The sequence below is a fragment of the Urocitellus parryii genome, chromosome 5 (assembly GCF_045843805.1).
Source record: "Urocitellus parryii isolate mUroPar1 chromosome 5, mUroPar1.hap1, whole genome shotgun sequence".
Lineage (NCBI taxonomy): Eukaryota > Metazoa > Chordata > Mammalia > Rodentia > Sciuridae > Urocitellus > Urocitellus parryii.
This window is the reverse complement of record NC_135535.1, coordinates 20,547,469-20,566,799: the sequence shown is the minus strand read 5'-3', so window position 1 is coordinate 20,566,799 and position 19,331 is coordinate 20,547,469. Positions and strand designations below refer to the sequence as shown.

General features: G+C 33.6%; 1 protein-coding gene across 3 annotated transcripts in view; it reads left to right on the top strand.

Moving 5' to 3' along the window:
* Scyl2 (SCY1 like pseudokinase 2) overlaps positions 1–19,331 on the top strand; it is a 62,369-nt gene that overhangs the window by 24,378 nt on the left and 18,660 nt on the right. For all 3 annotated transcript variants that reach the window (XM_026397623.2, XM_026397607.2, XM_026397615.2), the window contains exons 5-11: positions 5,346–5,495; positions 6,770–6,991; positions 7,403–7,519; positions 8,099–8,224; positions 9,050–9,226; positions 11,391–11,513; positions 17,358–17,471. In XM_026397623.2, coding sequence (XP_026253408.1) covers positions 5,346–5,495; positions 6,770–6,991; positions 7,403–7,519; positions 8,099–8,224; positions 9,050–9,226; positions 11,391–11,513; positions 17,358–17,471 — 1,029 coding nt within the window. The remainder of the gene's footprint in view (positions 1–5,345; positions 5,496–6,769; positions 6,992–7,402; positions 7,520–8,098; positions 8,225–9,049; positions 9,227–11,390; positions 11,514–17,357; positions 17,472–19,331) is intronic.

The window sequence follows — 19,331 nt, the reverse complement described above, 5'->3', positions numbered from 1 at the left end:
GTTGCTAGGATTATAGCTGTGTGTCATCGTGCTTGGTTAAATCTCTATTTGAGATCCTGCTTTCAATTCTTTGGAATATATACTCTGGAGTAGAATTGATGGGCCATATGGGGTTTCTAGTTTTAATTTTCTGAGGAGCCACGATAAAGGAGTTACCTGTTTTCTATAAAGCCTACACCATTTTACATTTTCACTAATAGTGCATGCATATGGATTTTAACTTCTCCATATCCTTGCCAATATTTACTGTTTTCTCTTTTTACTTTAGAGTATCTAGCCATCCTGCTGGATATGAGATGGTATCTCATTGTGATGTTATAGTTAAAGCTTTGTCCCAGGGTTTCATAAACTGACTTCCAGACCACTCACGTATAATCGAATCAAGTCTTTATTGAAGCACACCGGTGGCTGCTGACCAGAACATAAAGCTGTTCCCCTGATCAGCCCCGAACAATTGCAAGGGCACTCCTTATAAGCCTGAAAACCGCAAAAGGGATGTTGGGGGGGGGGGGTCTAGCCAATGCAAGCAAGCCAGGTTACAGAAGCGGGACAATGCAGTCAAGCGGAGGGAAGCCTAACCAATCACAGTTAGCCCAGTCACCCCGGTTACAGAAACAGAGCCCCGTTACCCTAATTACAGAAACAATACCCCATTAGGTAGTTCCGTGTTCTTAAAGGTTTCTATAGCAAAAGGAAAAGAACATCTTGCTCCAGTCATGACTCTTCTACTTGGCATGGTTGTTTTACAAGATGAAGTCATAAAACAAAATGGAGTCACATTTGCTCCTACTACCACAGTGATTTGATTTGCATTTCTTAATGATTACTGACTTTGAACATCATTTCATGTGTTTTGGTCATTAATATATCTTTGTAGAAATGTCTAGTCAATAAGTCCTTTGCCCATTTTTGAATCTTTTTTTTTTTTGTGTGTGTGTGTATGTTATCTAATTGTAAGAGTTCTTCATATATTCTTATTTATTTATTTATTTTTTTGGTACCAGGAATTGAACCTGAGGTGATTAACCAGAGCCATATCTCTAGCCCTTTTTATATTTATTTGGAGGTAGGGTCTTGCTGAGTTGCTGAGGCTGGCTTTAAACTTGCTATCCTCCTGCCTCAGCCTCCGAGCTGCTGGGGATTATAGGTGTGAGCCACAGTGCCCGGCTCTTCATATATTATTGACATTAATCTCATATCAGATATGTAATTTGTAAGAGTTTTTTTCCATTTTTTGGGTTGCCTTTCACTCTGTTGATTTTGTTCTCTGATGCACAGAAAAATTTAAATTTTGATAGTCTCTTTTATATACCTTTCCTTCAGTTGCCTCTGTTTTTGGTGTCATAGTCAATAAATTATTGCCAAATCCAATGTCATGAAGCTTCCCTGTATATTTTTTTTTTTTAAGAGTGTTATAGTGTTAGGATTTAGGTTAGGTGTGTGATCCTTTTGAGTTTTTGTTTTTTGTTTTTAGTGTTGGGGATTGAATGCAGGGTCTTGTACATGCTAAGTATTGCACACTACCCTAAATTACACATCACCCGGCCATGACTTAATTTTTATTTATGGTGTAAAGTAAAGGTCCACCATCATTTTTTTGTAGGTGGTTCTGTTTTCCTAGTACCATTTGTTGAATTCTATTTCTTTCCCATTCAGTGGTTTTAGTATCCTTGTCAAAAGTCATTTGACCACATATACAAAGGTTTATTTCTGGGTAACCTGATGCTATTTCATTGATTTGTGTATTATAGTAACCATATGATCTTTTTTCTCAATCCTAAAATTGTTCTAAAGATTCCTGAGATTATTAAATAAAAACATCTGCCAAATCTGTGCCTGAAATGTACAATAAGCAAAGAATTTATTTTTTCTTATAAAAATAGGGAATCTTTTCTAAATTTGATAAACTTTGTATATCTTGAAATTTATACTTGGGGAATATATATTTCTGAAAATGTGAATTTTTTTTTAATACTAGAGATTGAATTAAGGGGTACTGTAGTACTTAACTACATTCCCACATTGCTATCCCCTACCTTTTATTTTTTTAGTTTGAGACAGGGTTTTGTTAAGTTGCTCAGGATCTTGCTAAGTTGGTGAGGCTAGCCTCGAACTTGCAATCATCCTGCCTCATCCTTCTGAGTTAACAGGTGTTCTCCACCCCACCTGCCTGAAAATGTAAATTTTAAATGAACTTCATGAGTTCAAATGTGTTGTAAATGAAGAACATCCTTTTATTTGGAAAATACTATTAAACCTCTTAATCTTTGCTTATTGTACTATTCACTTAGTAGTATTTAGGCAATTAGAAGTAGCAGGTTGTATTTAAGAGTGGTGAAAAGTGAAATTGGAAAGATAGAAACATGTCTTACTGGTGATGGGAAATAATGAAAAATTGTAAGCAAGGCAGATGACATGGTCTGAAATGTATTTTAGAGTTATCAGTCTACAAGACCAGAATTTTGGAATAGGGAAAGCATATGGGAAATAATCCCTACAACATAGAGTTTGATGTCAGGATCAAATGTGTGAATTTCTAAATGTTTATATAGTATTTACATATAGGAAATAATAAGTAATAGTTTGGGTTCAATCTAGCTCTGGCAAAACAAAACTAAAAAAAAAAAGGGCCTCATATATGTTAGGCAAGCACACTATCATGGAGCTGCTTCCCTAGGCCAATTAATGACAGTTTTTAAATAAAAGTCCTCCTCAGAAATCAGAGGAAGGAGGGGCTGGGGATATAGCTCAGTTGGTATAGTGCTTGCCTTGTGTGCACAAAGCCCTGGGTTCAATCCCTAGTGCCACAAAAACAAACAAACAAAAAGATTAAAAAAAAAAAAAGATTTCAGCAGAAATCAGAAGAAGGACTAGAGGTACAGAGTGCAGTCAGGCAGAGGTAGAGGTAGAATAGGTCCTGATGGCTGACTAGACATATAGGGATTAGAAGTAGTGTGGAATCTTATTAAAAAAAAGTTTATATTTCACAATTTGAAGTAGTCCACAGAGATCTATATAAATTGAGTAACCTGCTCAAAGTTTCATAGGTGGTAAGTAAGGAAGTAGGGACACAAACCCAGATATCTTCTAAAATTGTGCTGTTTGCACTCTTTTTTTTTTTTTAAACATGGACACAATATATTTTGTTTATTTATTTTTTATGTGGTGTTTAGGATCGAACCCATTGCCTCACATGTGTGAGGCAAGTGCTCTGCCACTGAGCCACAACCCCAGCCCTCTTTACACTCTTTTAAGTGTTGACTTGTCTTCATGTTGATAACTGTAAGCGGGGATTTTTAAAGAGAATTAATTCTCAAGTTGGACAGCTATATTGTTAGCATAGTTCTGGGTGCTAAAGGCATAGGGGTGTACAAATCAAAAAATCTTTCTCATTTGGAAACATATTATCATGTGGGAATACAGTAAATTGGATTTGATGAAATGATGTTAAGAAAAAAGGAGGGAAGGGAAAAGAGGAATATTTGGATGAGAGAGAAAAGGGATGTACTTTTGAATGGGATAGTTAGAATAACATCCCACTGAAAAGGGGGCATTTGAGAAAAAACTAAAAAAGTCAAAGAAGCCATATAGGTAACTAGGGGGAAAGAATGATTTAGGTAGAAAGAACTTCAAGTATAAAGTCCCTGAGACAGGATCATGCATGAACCAAGGAATAGTAAAAATGTCCAAGGAATAGTGAAATAGTGAAATGTCCAAGGAGAGGAGTAAACAACAAGACCAGTAGTAGGAGATAAGATCAGAAAGCTATGGCTTGGGTTGGGTGGGAGGTCTTTTATGCTAGATGAATACTTTACTCTGAAAGGGGAAGCCTTTAAATGGTTTGAGCAGGAAAAGTGACATGATCTGGGTTATATTAATAGATTACTCTAGTTACTGTATTGAGGATTAAAGTGTGTAGAAGGGCAAGAGCAGAAGCAAAGAGATAGGTTGGTGGCTGTTAGAACAATTCCAGTCAGAGATAATGATGGTCCAGAGCAGGGAAGGTAGGTGGTATATTATGACAGTGGAGGTAGCAGGATTTGCTATATAATAAAAATAGTGTAGTACAGGATAACTTAGGTTTTTTTTGTCCCAAACAACCAGAAAAGTGAAGTGATTATTAATAGATACCGGAAATACTACAGGAGGAAAGAATTTGAAATCATGAGAGAAACTTGATTTGGATTCCTCTGAGATTGAGATACTTATAAAATTCAAGGGGAGAAAAGTCATGAAAGTAGTCAGATAATCAATCTGAATTTTAGGACAAAGGCTCAGTCTGGAGACATTGAGAATAGTCAGCATATAGGTGATAATTTTTTTTCACAATACCTTTATTTATTTTTATGTGGTGCTGAGGATTGAACCCAGGGCCTTGCACGTGCTAGGCGAGCGCCCTACCACTGAGCCACAGCCTCAGCCCATAGGTGATAATTAAAGCGTTGGGAACATCAAGAAAGTGAGAGTAGATGGCAAATTGCAGAGGTCCAAACATTGTGTCCAGGACATTTGGAAAGTAAGGAGGAACCAGCAGAATAGACTGAAAAGCAGTGCTCAGTGGAGTTTGAGGAAAACCAGGGACAGTGTTATCCTTGAAGTCAAAATCTACTTCTTGCCCAAATCTACTTCTTCTGGAGACAAAAAATTAGTCTTTCATTTTGTTTCATAGATTTTGTGATAATATCAGGTATAGATATAAGAAAATTAACCAAATATTAATCCAATGTGAGAATAAATGAATATCATCTGAATAGTTGAGAATAGCACAATACTGTTCAGAAAAACTGAACTAGTATGTAAAGTCTTAATACTCACTATCTGTAACTCAGTAAAAAATTCCCTCACTTTTTGAACTCTGGAACTGAATGAATTTGGATAGGAAAAGGTGTTTTTTTCTTCTGTTTATGTGCATGTATAAAGGAAATTAATAGAGAGTTGTACTTTGGTTTTATAGTTAGATCCCCCCCCCACTAATGCTTAGATTGTCCTGTCAGCTGAAAATATCTAAACTTTTGCATTTATGATGAGATTTGATTGCTAGGTGTCATTAAAAACTGTTTTTATTGGAAGAACCAGCAGTAATTATGATTTTTTTGGGGGGGTGTTATACTGTGAATTGAACTCAGGTCCTTGAACATCTGGGCTATATTCCCACCCCTTTTAAATTTTATTTTGAGAGAGCATCTCATTAGGTTGCCCACCCTTGCCTCAAGCTCCCTCAGTCTCCCAAGTAGATGGAATTTCAGGTATGTACACAATGCCTAGCTAATAATTATGATTTTTATGACACATTGTATTGTTATAAATAGAGCTTTATGTAATAGAAAATTTTTTTTCATTTATAGGTTTCTGAAGGTTTATCATTTTTGCATAGCAGTGTAAAAATGGTTCATGGAAATGTTACTCCTGAAAATATAATTTTGAATAAAAGTGGAGCCTGGAAAATAATGGGTTTTGATTTTTGTGTGTCTTCGACCAATCCTTCTGAACAAGAGGTAATGAAAGTTTTATTAGTCTTTGAGTTTTTTAAAGCCATGGAAATTTGTGATTATATCTAGAATGGACTAGAGAATCTAGTGTAACCTCTGTTAAAGGGTACATGTAGTCTATGTGGTACAATAGTTTTTTTTTTTTTTTCTTTTTGTTTTAGTTGTAGGTGAACACTTTTATTTTCATTTTTTTTTTTGTGGTGCTGAGGATCAAACCCAGTGCCTCACACATGCAAGGCAAGCGCTTTACCACTGAGCTACAGCCCCAGCCCTAGAATAGTTTTTTTTTTTTAATTTACATTTTTAAAAAATATATATATTTTTTAGTTGTAGTTAGACACAATACCTTTGTTTTATTTATTTATTTTTATGTGGTACTGAGGATTGAACCCAGGGCCCCACATGCACTAGGCAAGCGCTCTACCGCTAAGCCACAACTCTAGCCACTAATTCACATTTTTATAGAAAATTTCTAGTGTTCATTGCATCTAAAAATATGCTTCAGCTCATTAACTCCCTACACGTTAATGTTACTTGAGAAAAGGATGCCACAGCTAAATAAATTTAGAATTATTTGGTTAAATAGTTTTTTTCCCCACTTAGAATGCCAAATACATTAACATATATTATCTCATTGGATCATGGAATTTTCTTTGTGTAGCATAATGAAAGCAATAATGATGATAACAATAACCTTTATTGAAGCATTTTCTAAACGCTTTTCATGTGTTTACTTATTTAATCCGAACATATCCTCAGAGAGATATAGAAACAATATAAATGAGTAAGTTAGGCTCATAGAATAAAATAACATGCCTAAGTTTAGATGGATTTTAAGTGGTAGAGTCAGAATTTGAACTTAGTCTTTGTGCTTCCAAAAAAAGTATGAACCTTTGCATGTTTATACTGCACTTTGTATTGATAATTTGTTTTCTGGAAGGGAGTTCACAATAATCACGAGTTTTTGAGAATTCTGATCTCTCATTTTGTTTCATATACTTTCCATATTTGGGGATTTGGGAATTTTACAATTAAAGATGATAATAGCATTTTTTATTTTATTGTGTTGTATTTTATTTATTTTTATGTGGTGCTGAGTATTGAACCCAGTGCCTCACACATGGTAGGCAAATGCTCTACCATGGAGCCACAACCCCGGCCCTGATAATGGCATTTTTACTTACATGACTTAGTACAAATTTAAAGATACATTGCTTGATAATGCTTTACTTTCATTAGAAATATTTAATTGATGTCATCTCTTTTCTGTCTTTCTACAGCCTAAGTTTCCTTGTAAAGAATGGGACCCAAATTTACCATCATTGTGTCTTCCAAATCCTGAATATTTGGCTCCTGAGTATATACTTTCTGTGAGCTGTGAAACAGCCAGCGATATGTATTCTTTAGGAACTGTTATGTATGCCGTATTTAACAAAGGGAAACCTATATTTGAAGTCAACAAGCAAGATATTTATAAAAGTTTTAGTAGGCAGTTGGATCAGGTATTTGCCTATTGATATTTGCTTTCATTAATAATTAATTGTTTCTTTCTTTTTCCTAAAGTGTAACCCAAATTCTTAAGAGTTAGTGCTTCATTTTATATTATCATAAAATCAGTTTAATAAAAGTGATTTCTATAAATAATGAAGACTAGTTAAAGTTTGTTATTACAGCTTTAATCTTCCATTTACCAGCGTAAATATTGAAATATGGTCTAAAACACTAGGCTTTTATTTTAGGAACGGAAATAATTTCAGATATTAAAGATAAGTGTTTTAGCAGTGAAAGTAGTGTTTTGTTTAATCTAAAAACATTGAGTGAAATTTAAAAATCTTTCTAAAAAGACTATCAATATAAATGCATATTTTTTGAATATTTTGCACTCAATTTTTACTGTTATCACTCTTGAATAGTTGAGTCGTTTAGGATCTAGCTCACTTACAAATATACCTGAAGAAGTCCGTGAACACGTGAAACTATTGTTAAATGTCACTCCAACTGTAAGACCAGATGCAGATCAAATGACAAAGGTGAGTACACACAGATTTCTGCATTAGTGGATGGACAAAAAAATGAAAAGTTAAAATAGATTACTTTTTCCTAAATCAAGATTCGGTCCTTAGATGATATTTGTCTTTTTGATTATGTTGAATATTCAACCTCTTTTAAAACAGATAAATAATTTATGTACATAAATTCTGTGATAGAAAAGTAAGATTTCAAATAAACAGAGTCCTAACAATCACAATTAGGTATGCAGGCATTCTGCTCCCAGAAAAAAGTCTAGCCCTCTGTTTGGCTCATGTAAGAATGGATTTTAATAAATAACTAGTGCTGTTTATGCCTTCAAGATATTTTACTTAATCTTTCAATATTTTAGAGGTTTATATGTATAAAAAGGCTGTTGCCTAGCCAATTCAAAGGTACTAATTCTGAAGATTTAAACTTGAAAAATAATTTATTTTCTTATTCTGATTTTTACAATTAGAATTAAGTGCTCTTTAGCATCTTGTGTTTCTGAACATATTTTTACCATATGTGGTAATTTCAGATATGAAAAGTACTTTCAACTTAATATTTATCAAAATAATTTATTTCCACATATTTAGATTCCCTTCTTTGATGATGTTGGTGCAGTAACACTTCAATATTTTGATACCTTATTCCAAAGAGATAATCTTCAGAAATCACAATTTTTCAAAGGACTGCCAAAGGTTCTACCAAAGTTGCCCAAGGTTTGTTGTTGATTCATTTATAATAGCCAGGATTTTTTAATTCAAAGTTTACTTCACTTACTATAATAACTCTTTGAAAGAAATAATAAAACTTTTGCTTTAGGTACATAAATAATTATAAAAGTTAACAGATTGAAGCCAGAAAGAAGTTATGGTCCAAAAATTATTGGGATTTAAAAAGTTGGGCATTAAATGTCAGAAGCCTGTAAACTTCATTGTGGAAATCACTGCTTTACCAGTAGTTAAGTAGATGCTTTTGTATTGGTGCTAACTTTTCGATTCCTTCAAAATTCTTTCTCTGACATATTTAATCATAGGTGTAAAGTAGTAAAGTAGTGGTGAATGATAAAGCCACAGATTGTAAAACTAGTAATTCCTAATTGCAAAAATATTTACAGTGTTTGATCTATGGAATAGCTATTGGTTACCTGTTATTTGTTTAACCATTTACTTAAAGAGAAAGAGGTAGCATAAAATATTGTCCCTGCTCTCAAGGTATTATAGTAAATGGTTAACATGCATGAAGCAGCAATCAATGCAGGATAGTGTTTAAGTTGTATCGTATGAATCATAGTAATGAAGGAATTAAGATGGGAAATGTTAGTGAAAACTAAGGAAGATTTCCTTAATATATCCCTTTTTACCCATGACATCCTATCTTGTATAATTAGCAATAGAATCCCATTTTTCTCTAAAAAGTGTACCAGTTTCAACTGTAAATTACATGGTCACCTTGCCTAGAGGGAATGGAGGCTTTACATTTCAGTGTTAATATGAAAGACCTGAAATAAATTTTGGTTTTATAAAAACATCTTTGCCTTTCAGCGTGTCATTGTGCAGAGAATTTTGCCTTGTTTGACTTCAGAATTTGTAAATCCTGATATGGTACCTTTTGTTTTGCCCAATGTTTTGCTGATTGCTGAGGAATGCACCAAAGAAGAATATGTCAAATTAATTCTACCTGAACTTGGTCCTGTATTTAAACAACAGGAGCCAATCCAGGTATGTTTTGGGTATTTTTTTCATATTTATCTGTTATTCATGATAATGACTACCACTGAAAACAAAAGAAGTGACTATGTGACTTTTTAAAAATTGAGGTAAGTATCCGATCTTGCTTTTTCATTAGTCAGAAGCTACTTTGCATATGTGAACTATTCCTAAAATTATAATTAAACTTTGCAGGTATTTGTCTATAGTGCTCCACAAGTTACTATCTCAGTGCAGTGAAATTTTTCATGTGTTATTTTGTTCCCAGTTAACTTTATTGAAAGTTATAGGTTTGGGAAAAGAAATATTAATTTTGTTTATTTTGTTATTCTTGTCTTTAGTTGGTGCCAATTGTTTTCTTTCTTTATTTTTTGCTAATACTTTCATTAGAAAAATGAAATGCTTAGAGCACCATGGAAGTAATGTATGTGTGTGTGTGTGTGTGTGTGTATTATTAAGTGAAAAAAAAGTTAATTTCTCATGTGGATTCTGTAAAATATGTATTTATCAGATTAAAGGTCATCTGGATTTAAGAGCAGTGGGGTCACATACCTGGATTTGAATTAGGACTTTTAAAATCTTTTTACTGGAAGTATGACTAGGTTTAACATTACCATCTTAAAGCTTCTATTTCCTCATTTCTAAAATGAAAGGAGTTGTTGAGATGAAATGAGCTTTTTTGAAAAAAATATTTTTCTTATAGATGGACACAATACCTTTATTTTATTTGTTTATTTTATTGTATTTTTTTTAAAAGAGAGAATTTCAATATTTATTTTTTAGTTTTCGGCAGACCCAACATCTTTGTTTGTATGTGGTCTGAGGATTGAACCTAGGCTGCATGCATGCCAGGCGAGCACGCTACCGCTTGAGCCACATCCCCAGCCCCTATTTGTTTATTTTTTATGTGGTACTGAGAATCGAATCCAGTGCCTCACATGTGCTAGGCAAGCACTCTACCACTGAGCCACAAACCCAGCCCTGAAATGAGCTTTTGTGGCATATATTATTGTGTGTTTCTGTCACTATATGGCAATAGTTTATTAGTCAATTATCAACTATTTGATGTAATGGTTTTGTAACTCTAATCCTTCCCTTGAAAAGAGGCAGTCTATGGCCAGGTTCTTAGGGACTAAGGAGGGAGAAAGAATAGGGAGGGTCCTAGTCTGTAACCTTTGCAGAAAGGCTCCCCACCAGTGCTCAAAGTGTTAGGAAGAAAATTGGTATAGTCAAATGTTCCCTAAGCTATGTATCAGTCAAAATAGTATCCTAAGAAACAATGTGAATTTTTATTAATTTTTTAATAGCCTTATTTTATTAATTTATTTTTATGTTGTACTGAAAGCCTCACACATGCTAGGCAAGTACTGTACCACTGAGCCACAACCCCAGCTCCAACAATCAGAATTTTTATTTGCACCTATTGTTTGGCATTTTTTCCCCTTTACCTGCTCAGTTAAAAATTCCTTCTGAGGGCTGGGGATGTGGCTCAAGCGGTAGCGTGCTCGCCTGGCTGTCCGGGTTTGATCCTCAGCACCACATACAAAAATGTTGTGTCCGCCGAAAACTAAAAAAAATAAATATTAAGAAATTTCCTCTCTCTCTCTCTTTAAAAAAAAAAATTCCTCCTGAAACTTTTTAACTAAGTGTTGGCAAGTTAAGTATTCTGCATGAATAGAAGGGTTAATTTGTTTCTTATTATTTCAATATGTGGAGGCAGCCAGGTGGTGGGGAAAACAGTATCAGGGACACTTAATTTCTTTCTAGAAGTTTTCCTTATAGACCTTTTTATGTCTGTACCTTCTCTTTTTCCCTTGAACTTCATGGAAGCCAGAGATGGAATGTATTGTGGGACATCCGACTTTGTTGCCCTCAGGCTTTTATTTTTTTACCCAGTAGCTTTTCAGATATTGGTTAATTATACATTACTGTACATGTGTGAGAGTTATGAAATTAGTCTTTATTTAAATAATTAAACCGAGAAAAGATGCTTAAATATTATGCTCTTAGCAATGTAAGAGACTTTATTTCTGTTTTTGTCTTTCATGCCTTCAGGCTAGCAACATGGTGAGTGTCAAAGTATAAACTTATTCTTTCGAAAAATGTTAAATTTTGGCATAAATCTAATCTCTTAAAGATTCTAGATATTAATACGTTTTCCCCTTTTTCTAAACAGATTTTGTTAATTTTCCTACAAAAAATGGATTTGCTACTAACCAAAACTCCTCCTGACGAAATAAAGAACAGTGTTTTACCCATGGTTTATAGAGCACTAGAAGCTCCTTCTATTCAGATCCAGGTACAAAGCTTGTTTTTCTTTAGTGATGATTTTGATTCTTAAAGCAGAAAAAAGAAGTCAAGTACATTTTAGGATTAAGTCATAACATTTCATATGAAGCTCAGTAGTAAACATATTTATTGAATTATATTATTGATGTACTATTATTAAAATGTATCTGTTTATAACTAAAGAATCAGTTGATAAATGCCTGTTTCATGAACTAGACCATATTTATCAGAAATGTAATATTGTGGAACAAAATTGGATTTACTATGGTTTGAATTATTGTATACTTCTTTCTGAATGGATAATTATCAATGAAGATTTTAAAAAGGTTTATGTGACTTTCTTATGAAAGCATTAAGTATTTTCCATGCTCATAATTTTCTTTCATGTTTGATAACTCAAATTTTTGTTTAGTAATGCTGTTCCTCTTTCAGTGAAGTTAATTTGTATTGCAAGGAGATAGATAAGCACAGTAATTTAGTGTGACCACTCTTTTTTAAAAATATTTTTTAGTTGTAGATGGACACAATATCTTTAATTTTTATTTATTTATTTTTATGTGGTGCTGAGGATCGAACCCAGGGCCTCCATGAGTTCGAGGCAGGAGTGATACCACTGAGCCACAACCCCAACCCCAGTGTGACCATTCTTAATGCATGTGTAGTCAGTAACGCCTTTGTCACTAACTCTGTGGCTTCCTGTGTTCTCAATCAGAAGATGTCTTTAATATAAAGACACAACTAGGACAGAAACAAGACTCTTTATTATGCTTGAGCACAAGGAAGGCAGCATGTAGAAACAGAAATCCCAGACTAACTCAAAGGACAAAAGTGTACAGCTTTTATGGCATCTACAGAATAGGGAGGGTCCTAGTCTCTTGATGTCATCACATATAGATGTGGAGTTTTAGTTGCACCTGTTCTCTTCATTATGCTTCTTTATGCATTGCATGTTTCATTGTAAGCTGAATTTCCACCTTGTGTGCTTTTTACTATGCTAATAAAGTAAAGATAACTTCAGATTACTTTAGTGACTATTCTTTCTATATATGCATTCGCCTCTTACCATGTGGAATTTGCTCCTTTTTCTCTGAGAAAGTCCCTCATGTTTATAGAACAGGGAAAACTATTGTCCTGTCTCAGTGGGTTTGATTTTAATGACATTGTCTTGTCTTGCTCTGGTTTCTTGATGTTTCTGATGACCACATAGTTTTAGAAGGCTGAGCTGATTTCCCAACCTCCTGTCTTTGGGTGTATTATCTTAATTTTATACCCTTGAAGATTGGTCCATTGTTTAACTCCCAGTTTTCTGGTATGTCTGTTAACCCTATAAGACTGAGAGCTGGCTTGGTTGTCTCATTCTTTTGTGAGATATTTTCCCTCCTTTATTGTTAAGAGGTCCTGTTTTTCCATGGAGGTCCCTGCTTGTCTCATTTTGTCTTACAAAGGCGATCTTAAAACAAATACTTTGTTAAGCTGTTAATTCTGTAGTTTTTGCTATTAAAATTTTGGTTTTTTTGGGCTCTCTATCTGGAAAAACATTCTGGATTTCTATTAAAAGTATAATTTAGCCAGGTGCAGTGGCACACATCTGTAATCCCAGTGACTTGAGAGGCTAAAACAGGAGGATAGCAAGTCCGAGGCCAGCCTCATCAAATTAGTGAGGCCCTAAACAATTTAGTGAGACCTGGTCTCAAAATAAATAAGGGCTGGAAATGTAGCTCAATGGTTAGTGCCCCTGGACTCAGTCCCCAGTAAATTCCCCTCTCAAAAGTATAATTTAATTTTTTCATTTTGGAAAATATCTACTTATGTTAAGAACATCTCACTGCAGACATGGATTCATGTTTGAAAGGTTATGGTCTTTTTTTAAAAGTCTTTTTTCCAGAAAAGAAATTCTGACAAAAAACTCTGGAATTTAAATTTATGAAAGTTATTAATTTTTTCCTTCTTATGCACCTAGTACCACATATTTCAGGTCACTTTTTAAACTTATTTCAACCTTTATGATTTTATTCAAGGGTGTGAGGAGGTTGTTGTCAGGTTTTTTTTCTCCCCTTATAATTAGATCTTAGGTTGAGTGGGGAAGATGTGCTTACCTGTGTTTTTCAGCTTTTTAAAGGGGCCATAATTATAGCCTCCTGAAATGTTATTGAAGGCCCAGTTCAGTCAAGCTGGTTTTATATTTAGAGAAATTAAGGAGGAGGGAAGAAGGTTGAGTATAAAAGGCCATTCTTCTTCATAATCAAACCAACAAGTATCAGCCAGTATTTAATTAAAATAGTTAATACATAGTTAAGTCCAGTAGTGCGACTTTGCTTAATTTTAGAAACCAGCATTTCTGATAATCACTCAATATAAATTTTAGTCACCAGTCTAATTAACTAGTTTCAATATGCCTGAATTTGACAAATTGTATCTAAATAATTGAGAGAGTTCTAGAGAAAGCAAGAAACATGAATCTTTTTCTCATGTTTCAGGCAAAGAGAAGTCTGGAATATAACTTCTGAAATTCATTTCTAAGTAGAAGTTTTAAAAATAAAGTTTGATTATAAATATTTAAGATGTTAGAGGTGGTTCTGAAGCACACTTGGAAATGTAGTAGATGGTTTACAAAGGATAGGGACCTTAAATAGAAGCATAAAAATACATCTGACAAAGTTTAAAAATTATTTACCTTTTAAATCAAATACAGAAGATGTGTTCATCACCTCACCACCAATTATAGAGAAGATATAAAATAAGAAGTCTCAAAGTTCCTGAGAATTTGCTGATTAGATTTCCTTAAGGTTTTGTTTCTTTCATTCTCCTGTTATTCATCCTGAAAGAGCTCTCTTCTCCCTTAGCCTAGTGATTTAGACATAATTTAACTTTGCCTGTTTGTAACCTTTTTCCCTGAGTTCAATTATATAGCATTGAGTACTTTCAAACTTTCAAATTGCTTTGTAATAATACAAGTATTACGGGTCCTTGGCGAAAGTCTGTCTTGTCTCTCTTTGTCTGTTCCCATCTTAAAGGCTGACCTTCCCTAAGGAGGCCCTGGTATCAGGAGCAAGTTTTTCACTGCTTGCTAATCCTTGCCCTTTCTCTTCTCTTGTTTGTGGAACGTTGTCCCTTAAATGTAGCTTGAATTTTTAAGAAATTTTATCTTTTATATATTTTTTGTTTTTAATTGACACAGTAATTGTACAGAGTGATATTTCCGTCCATTTATACAATGTGTAAAGATAGATCAGGGTAATATCTGCCACCTTAGATGTTTATCATTTCTTCATGTTAAAAATATTCCAGATCCTCTTTACTAGTGTTTTTGAAATATTTATTGTTGTCAACCAAGTTATTCCACTGTGCTACAGAACATTGTAAGCTGTTCCTTCTATCTAGCCGTGTGTGCCCCTGTACCCATTAACCATCCTGTCTTCCTCCCTCATATACTTCCCAGGCTCTGATAACCACTATTCTGTTATTTACTTCTGAGATCAACTTTTTATCTTCCACATGTAATTGAGAATATGTGGTATTTGTTTTAGTCCCTGACTTATTTCCTTAACATGATGCCCTTAAGTTCCATTCATGTTGCTCCATGGAAAAACAGGACCTCTTAACAATAAAGGAGGGAAAATATCTCACAAAAGAATGAGACAACCAAGCCAGCTCTCAGAATTTTGCTCTTTTTTATGGTTGAATAATAATAATCCATTATAATTTAGTTCTATTTCTAGTGTCTTGAGGAACCTCTATGCTGTTTGTCATAATGCCTCTACTAATTTGCATTCCCACTTACTCTGCATTCTTACCTGTAGCTTTTATTTCTTATCCACAAATTATTATAATTAATCAATTATTATAGTTCTGAGTAAATACAAACATATAAACCTCTACATCTGCCTTTAGAAATTTGGGAATAAATTAGAACAAATAAAATTCAGGCCAGTATTTTGGTAACTTCTTCTTAGTAGTTAATTTCTGTGGGCTAACTATAAGTGAATATCTTTAATTTGCGTGATATTGTCGGTAGCTTCTTTCTTGATACATATGTGCTCCTCTATTATCCTTAGTAATGTCCTTTTTTGTGCTTTCTACAAGGATCATTTTGTCCTTACAAGTTATCTGAAATCTCTGTTCTTTAGCCAGTTAGTTCTCAAGTCATTTCTTCTTCTTTTCCTTATCTCATTGAATCCTCAAATCACCCTGTCTCCCTCATTTTCTTGTTATCACCATTCCTAGTTAAATTATTTATTTATTTTTGATGTTGGGGTTTGACCCCAGGGCCTCACAAATGCCAAGCTATACCTCTAGCCTAAAACATTTAGAGTATGGCATGATATTAGTTAGCAAGAATGTCTTTAACTTTTTTCTTTTTTTTTTAATTAGTTATTCTTTCAGAATTTTAAAGTATAATTGTATTTTGGTATCTGTAGGGGATTGGTTCCAGTGACCCTCAGATACTAAAACCTGCAGATGCTCAAGTTCATATATAAAATAGCATAGTACTTGAATATGACCTACACCTATTCTCCTATAGATTACTTATAATACCTAAAGCAGTGTGGATGCTGTGTAAATAATTGCATTGTTTAGGGAATAATGCCTCTCCCCCCCCCCCCCCAGGGATTGAACCCAAGGGTGCTTAACCACTGAGCCACATCCTCAGCCCTTTTTATTTTTTGAGACAGGATCTTGCTAAGTTGCTGAGGCTGGCTTTGAACTTTTGATCCTCCTGTCTCAGCCTCCTGAGCCGCAGGATTTCATTTGTGTGCCAGCATGCCCAGTGCCTTTTTGAAGTCTGTACATATTCAGTAAAATTATTTTTTTGAATAATTTTAATTTTGATTGGTTGTTCATAGTTGTGGAACTCATGAATACAGAGAGTCAACTATACTTAAAAATATAAAGAAGTAAATTCCTCTTTCAGAAATGACTACACTTAACATTGATTCCATATACATCATTCTAGTCTTTTTATCCTAAGCTTATATAGGCAGACGCATGTACACAAAAATTTAAAAATTGAAATTTTATAATGTCATCTTAATATATTTTCTCCTTGATAGTATTAAGAGCTCTAAATTTTTTTTTAAAAAGCATTGTAGGGCTGGGGTTGTGGCTCAGTGGCAGAGCGCTTGCCTCGCACATGTGAGGCACTAATTTCGATCCTCAGCAAAGATTAAAAAAAAGCATGTATTACATACTATTATAGGGATATATATATATATATATATATATATATATATTATAGGGATATATATATAATTAAAAAATATTTTTTACATGATTTTATACTTGATTTTTCCTTATAAAAGATAATAAAACCTATGTGTTCTTACTTTTAAGGGGTCTGGGGTTCTAGATCAGTGATAGAGACCCATGCTTGGAATGCAAACAAATAAATGAAGATTTGTGTTAAGGAAAGAGATTAGGAATCACACTAGGGAGTTTTGTATACTGTATGTTAGCTGTTATGACTTTTGTTTATTTTGAGTTTTTGTGTTTTGTTTTTGAAATGGGATCTTGATATGTTGCCCAGGATAGTCTTATAACCCCTAGGCTGATCAAATAATCCTCCCACATCAGCCTCCATAGTGCTGGGACTAAAGGAGAACACTACTGTGTCTGGCTTAACAATCTAGTATAATCCTGAGGAAGGTCTTCTGAGCCCTTTTCCTTATCTGTAAAACTGAAAAGTGTTTTTAATAGTTCTTTTTAGGAAGAATATTGAAAGAACCACATAATACATGTGGAAATTTATTTCAAACTATGACAAATTAACCATACAAATGAAAAATGCTTTTGAATATGTGAGATAAAGGATGAGAGAATCTTTTTCTAAGATTGATCAGATTTATTTTCTTAATAGGAGCTGTGTCTAAACATCATTCCAACCTTTGCAAATCTTATAGACTACCCATCCATGAAAAATGCTTTGATACCAAGAATTAAAAATGCCTGTCTACAAACATCTTCCCTTGCTGTAAGTAGTTACTTGCATGTTAATTTTTTTTCAGTAATTTAAATCATTTTCTTATTGTTTAATAACCCTATTATGGTTTGTTCATATAATTGGTCTTGGTTGTAAGTCACCTGTATATAAAAATGAGCTATAGTTTTTTTGATATGCATTTTATAATATTACATCCCTAACCTTACCCACCTTCCCTGTCTTTGAGTGCTTCAATAGAAAAGCTGAGTGATTATTTTTCTCCTAATCCTTTTCGTTTTAAACTCACAAGTTATTTTGTTCTTACTTTTAAAATAATCATAAGAGTTAAACTTGGTGTATAAGCCTAAAAACTTTTTGAATGGCTTCCTTTTATAAATTGCCTTTATTTTTAGTCATCTGTCTCTAAGTTCTTATTCTCCACTTACTTGCCCACTTTCAGGAAAAAGTAGAGGGCAGTAAAACAATAAATTAATATGAGTACAGTGGGGAAAATAGTTTTACTAAAAAATATGGACCAAAGATAGGTACCTGGGTCCTTTGATTTATAGAATTTTAACACTAGGTTACTTGTTGGTCAAGGAAGTAGAACAAATAACATAATTTTCATTATCTCATACCAAAAATAGTAAAGTTCCTAACCTTCTCTCTAAGAATTTATCACAATGATATTTCATTGTAGAAGTAATATTGAGGGAGAAATGTCTTTCCTTTGCCTGATTAGTTCTTTATATTGATATTTGGTAAAAAGCATATTATTAAATTTAGATATCCCATCCATCTTTATCTGATGAAATATAAATTTAAATAAAATAAACATTTTTAGCTTAATATGATTATAGGCAAAAAGCAGTATAATTGACATGATTTTACTCTGTAGCTATCTAATCTATTTCAGTTTATGTTTTTTGGTAGAAAGACTCAGTGTTGAAAACATAACATCATTACCCAAATGAACAAGTATGAAATGAACTGAAGTCAAGAATCTTGTTCTTATTCTCATTTTTATACTAACTACCTTTGTGGCCTTGAGCGAACAGTTCCTGAGTCTTTCTTCATCATCATTAAGAGGATTTCAAAGGCAGTCTTTTTCTTTGAAGTTCTCAAAGTTTATGATTGAATTTTCAAAATAGATGATGGCTTTATATACATAGCTTAAAATTCAGTTTTCAAAGTGCCATTTCAAAAAATCTTACTACTATATCTTATGGCAGTACACATTTTAGCATACATTTTCTGCAAGTATACATTCTTGTTCAGTTCTGAGTACTTTTTTTTACCTCGGAATTGTCAGATTTTATGCCAATAATTTTTTCCAAAAAGTGGGGTCTGACCATTATGTGAAACTGTTTTCACCCCCAAAATTGTGCTGGTATTACTTAAAAATTATTTATTATGTACCTGTCTTTTATGCAAGAGTAGATTGCATAGAGTATTCATGAATACATATTAATGCTTGTGACAGTTATGCAGTGAAATATGTTATATATGCAGAGGAACCACAGGAAATTGAATGAAATGATCTACATTAATGCCCACTGATGTGTTGTTTACAAGAATTTATAATGAATATATTTATAACAGTAACTGGAATGGATTTGCATTTTATATATCACTTTTTAAGTGTTTTTTTTTTTTTTTTTTTTTTTTATATTGGGGATTGAACCCAGGGATTGAGCTAAATCCGAGCCCTTTTTTATTTCTTATTTTGAGACAGGGTCTCGCTAGGTTGCTTAGGCCCTCACTAAATTGCTGAGGATGGTCTTGAATTTGCAGTCTTCCTGCTTCAGCTCCCAAGTCTTCAGGGTTATAGGTGTTTGCTGCCATGGCTGCGTTAAATGCATTTTAGGTAGCACTTTTCAGTGCTCCTGCCTTCAGAGTGGCACATGTGCA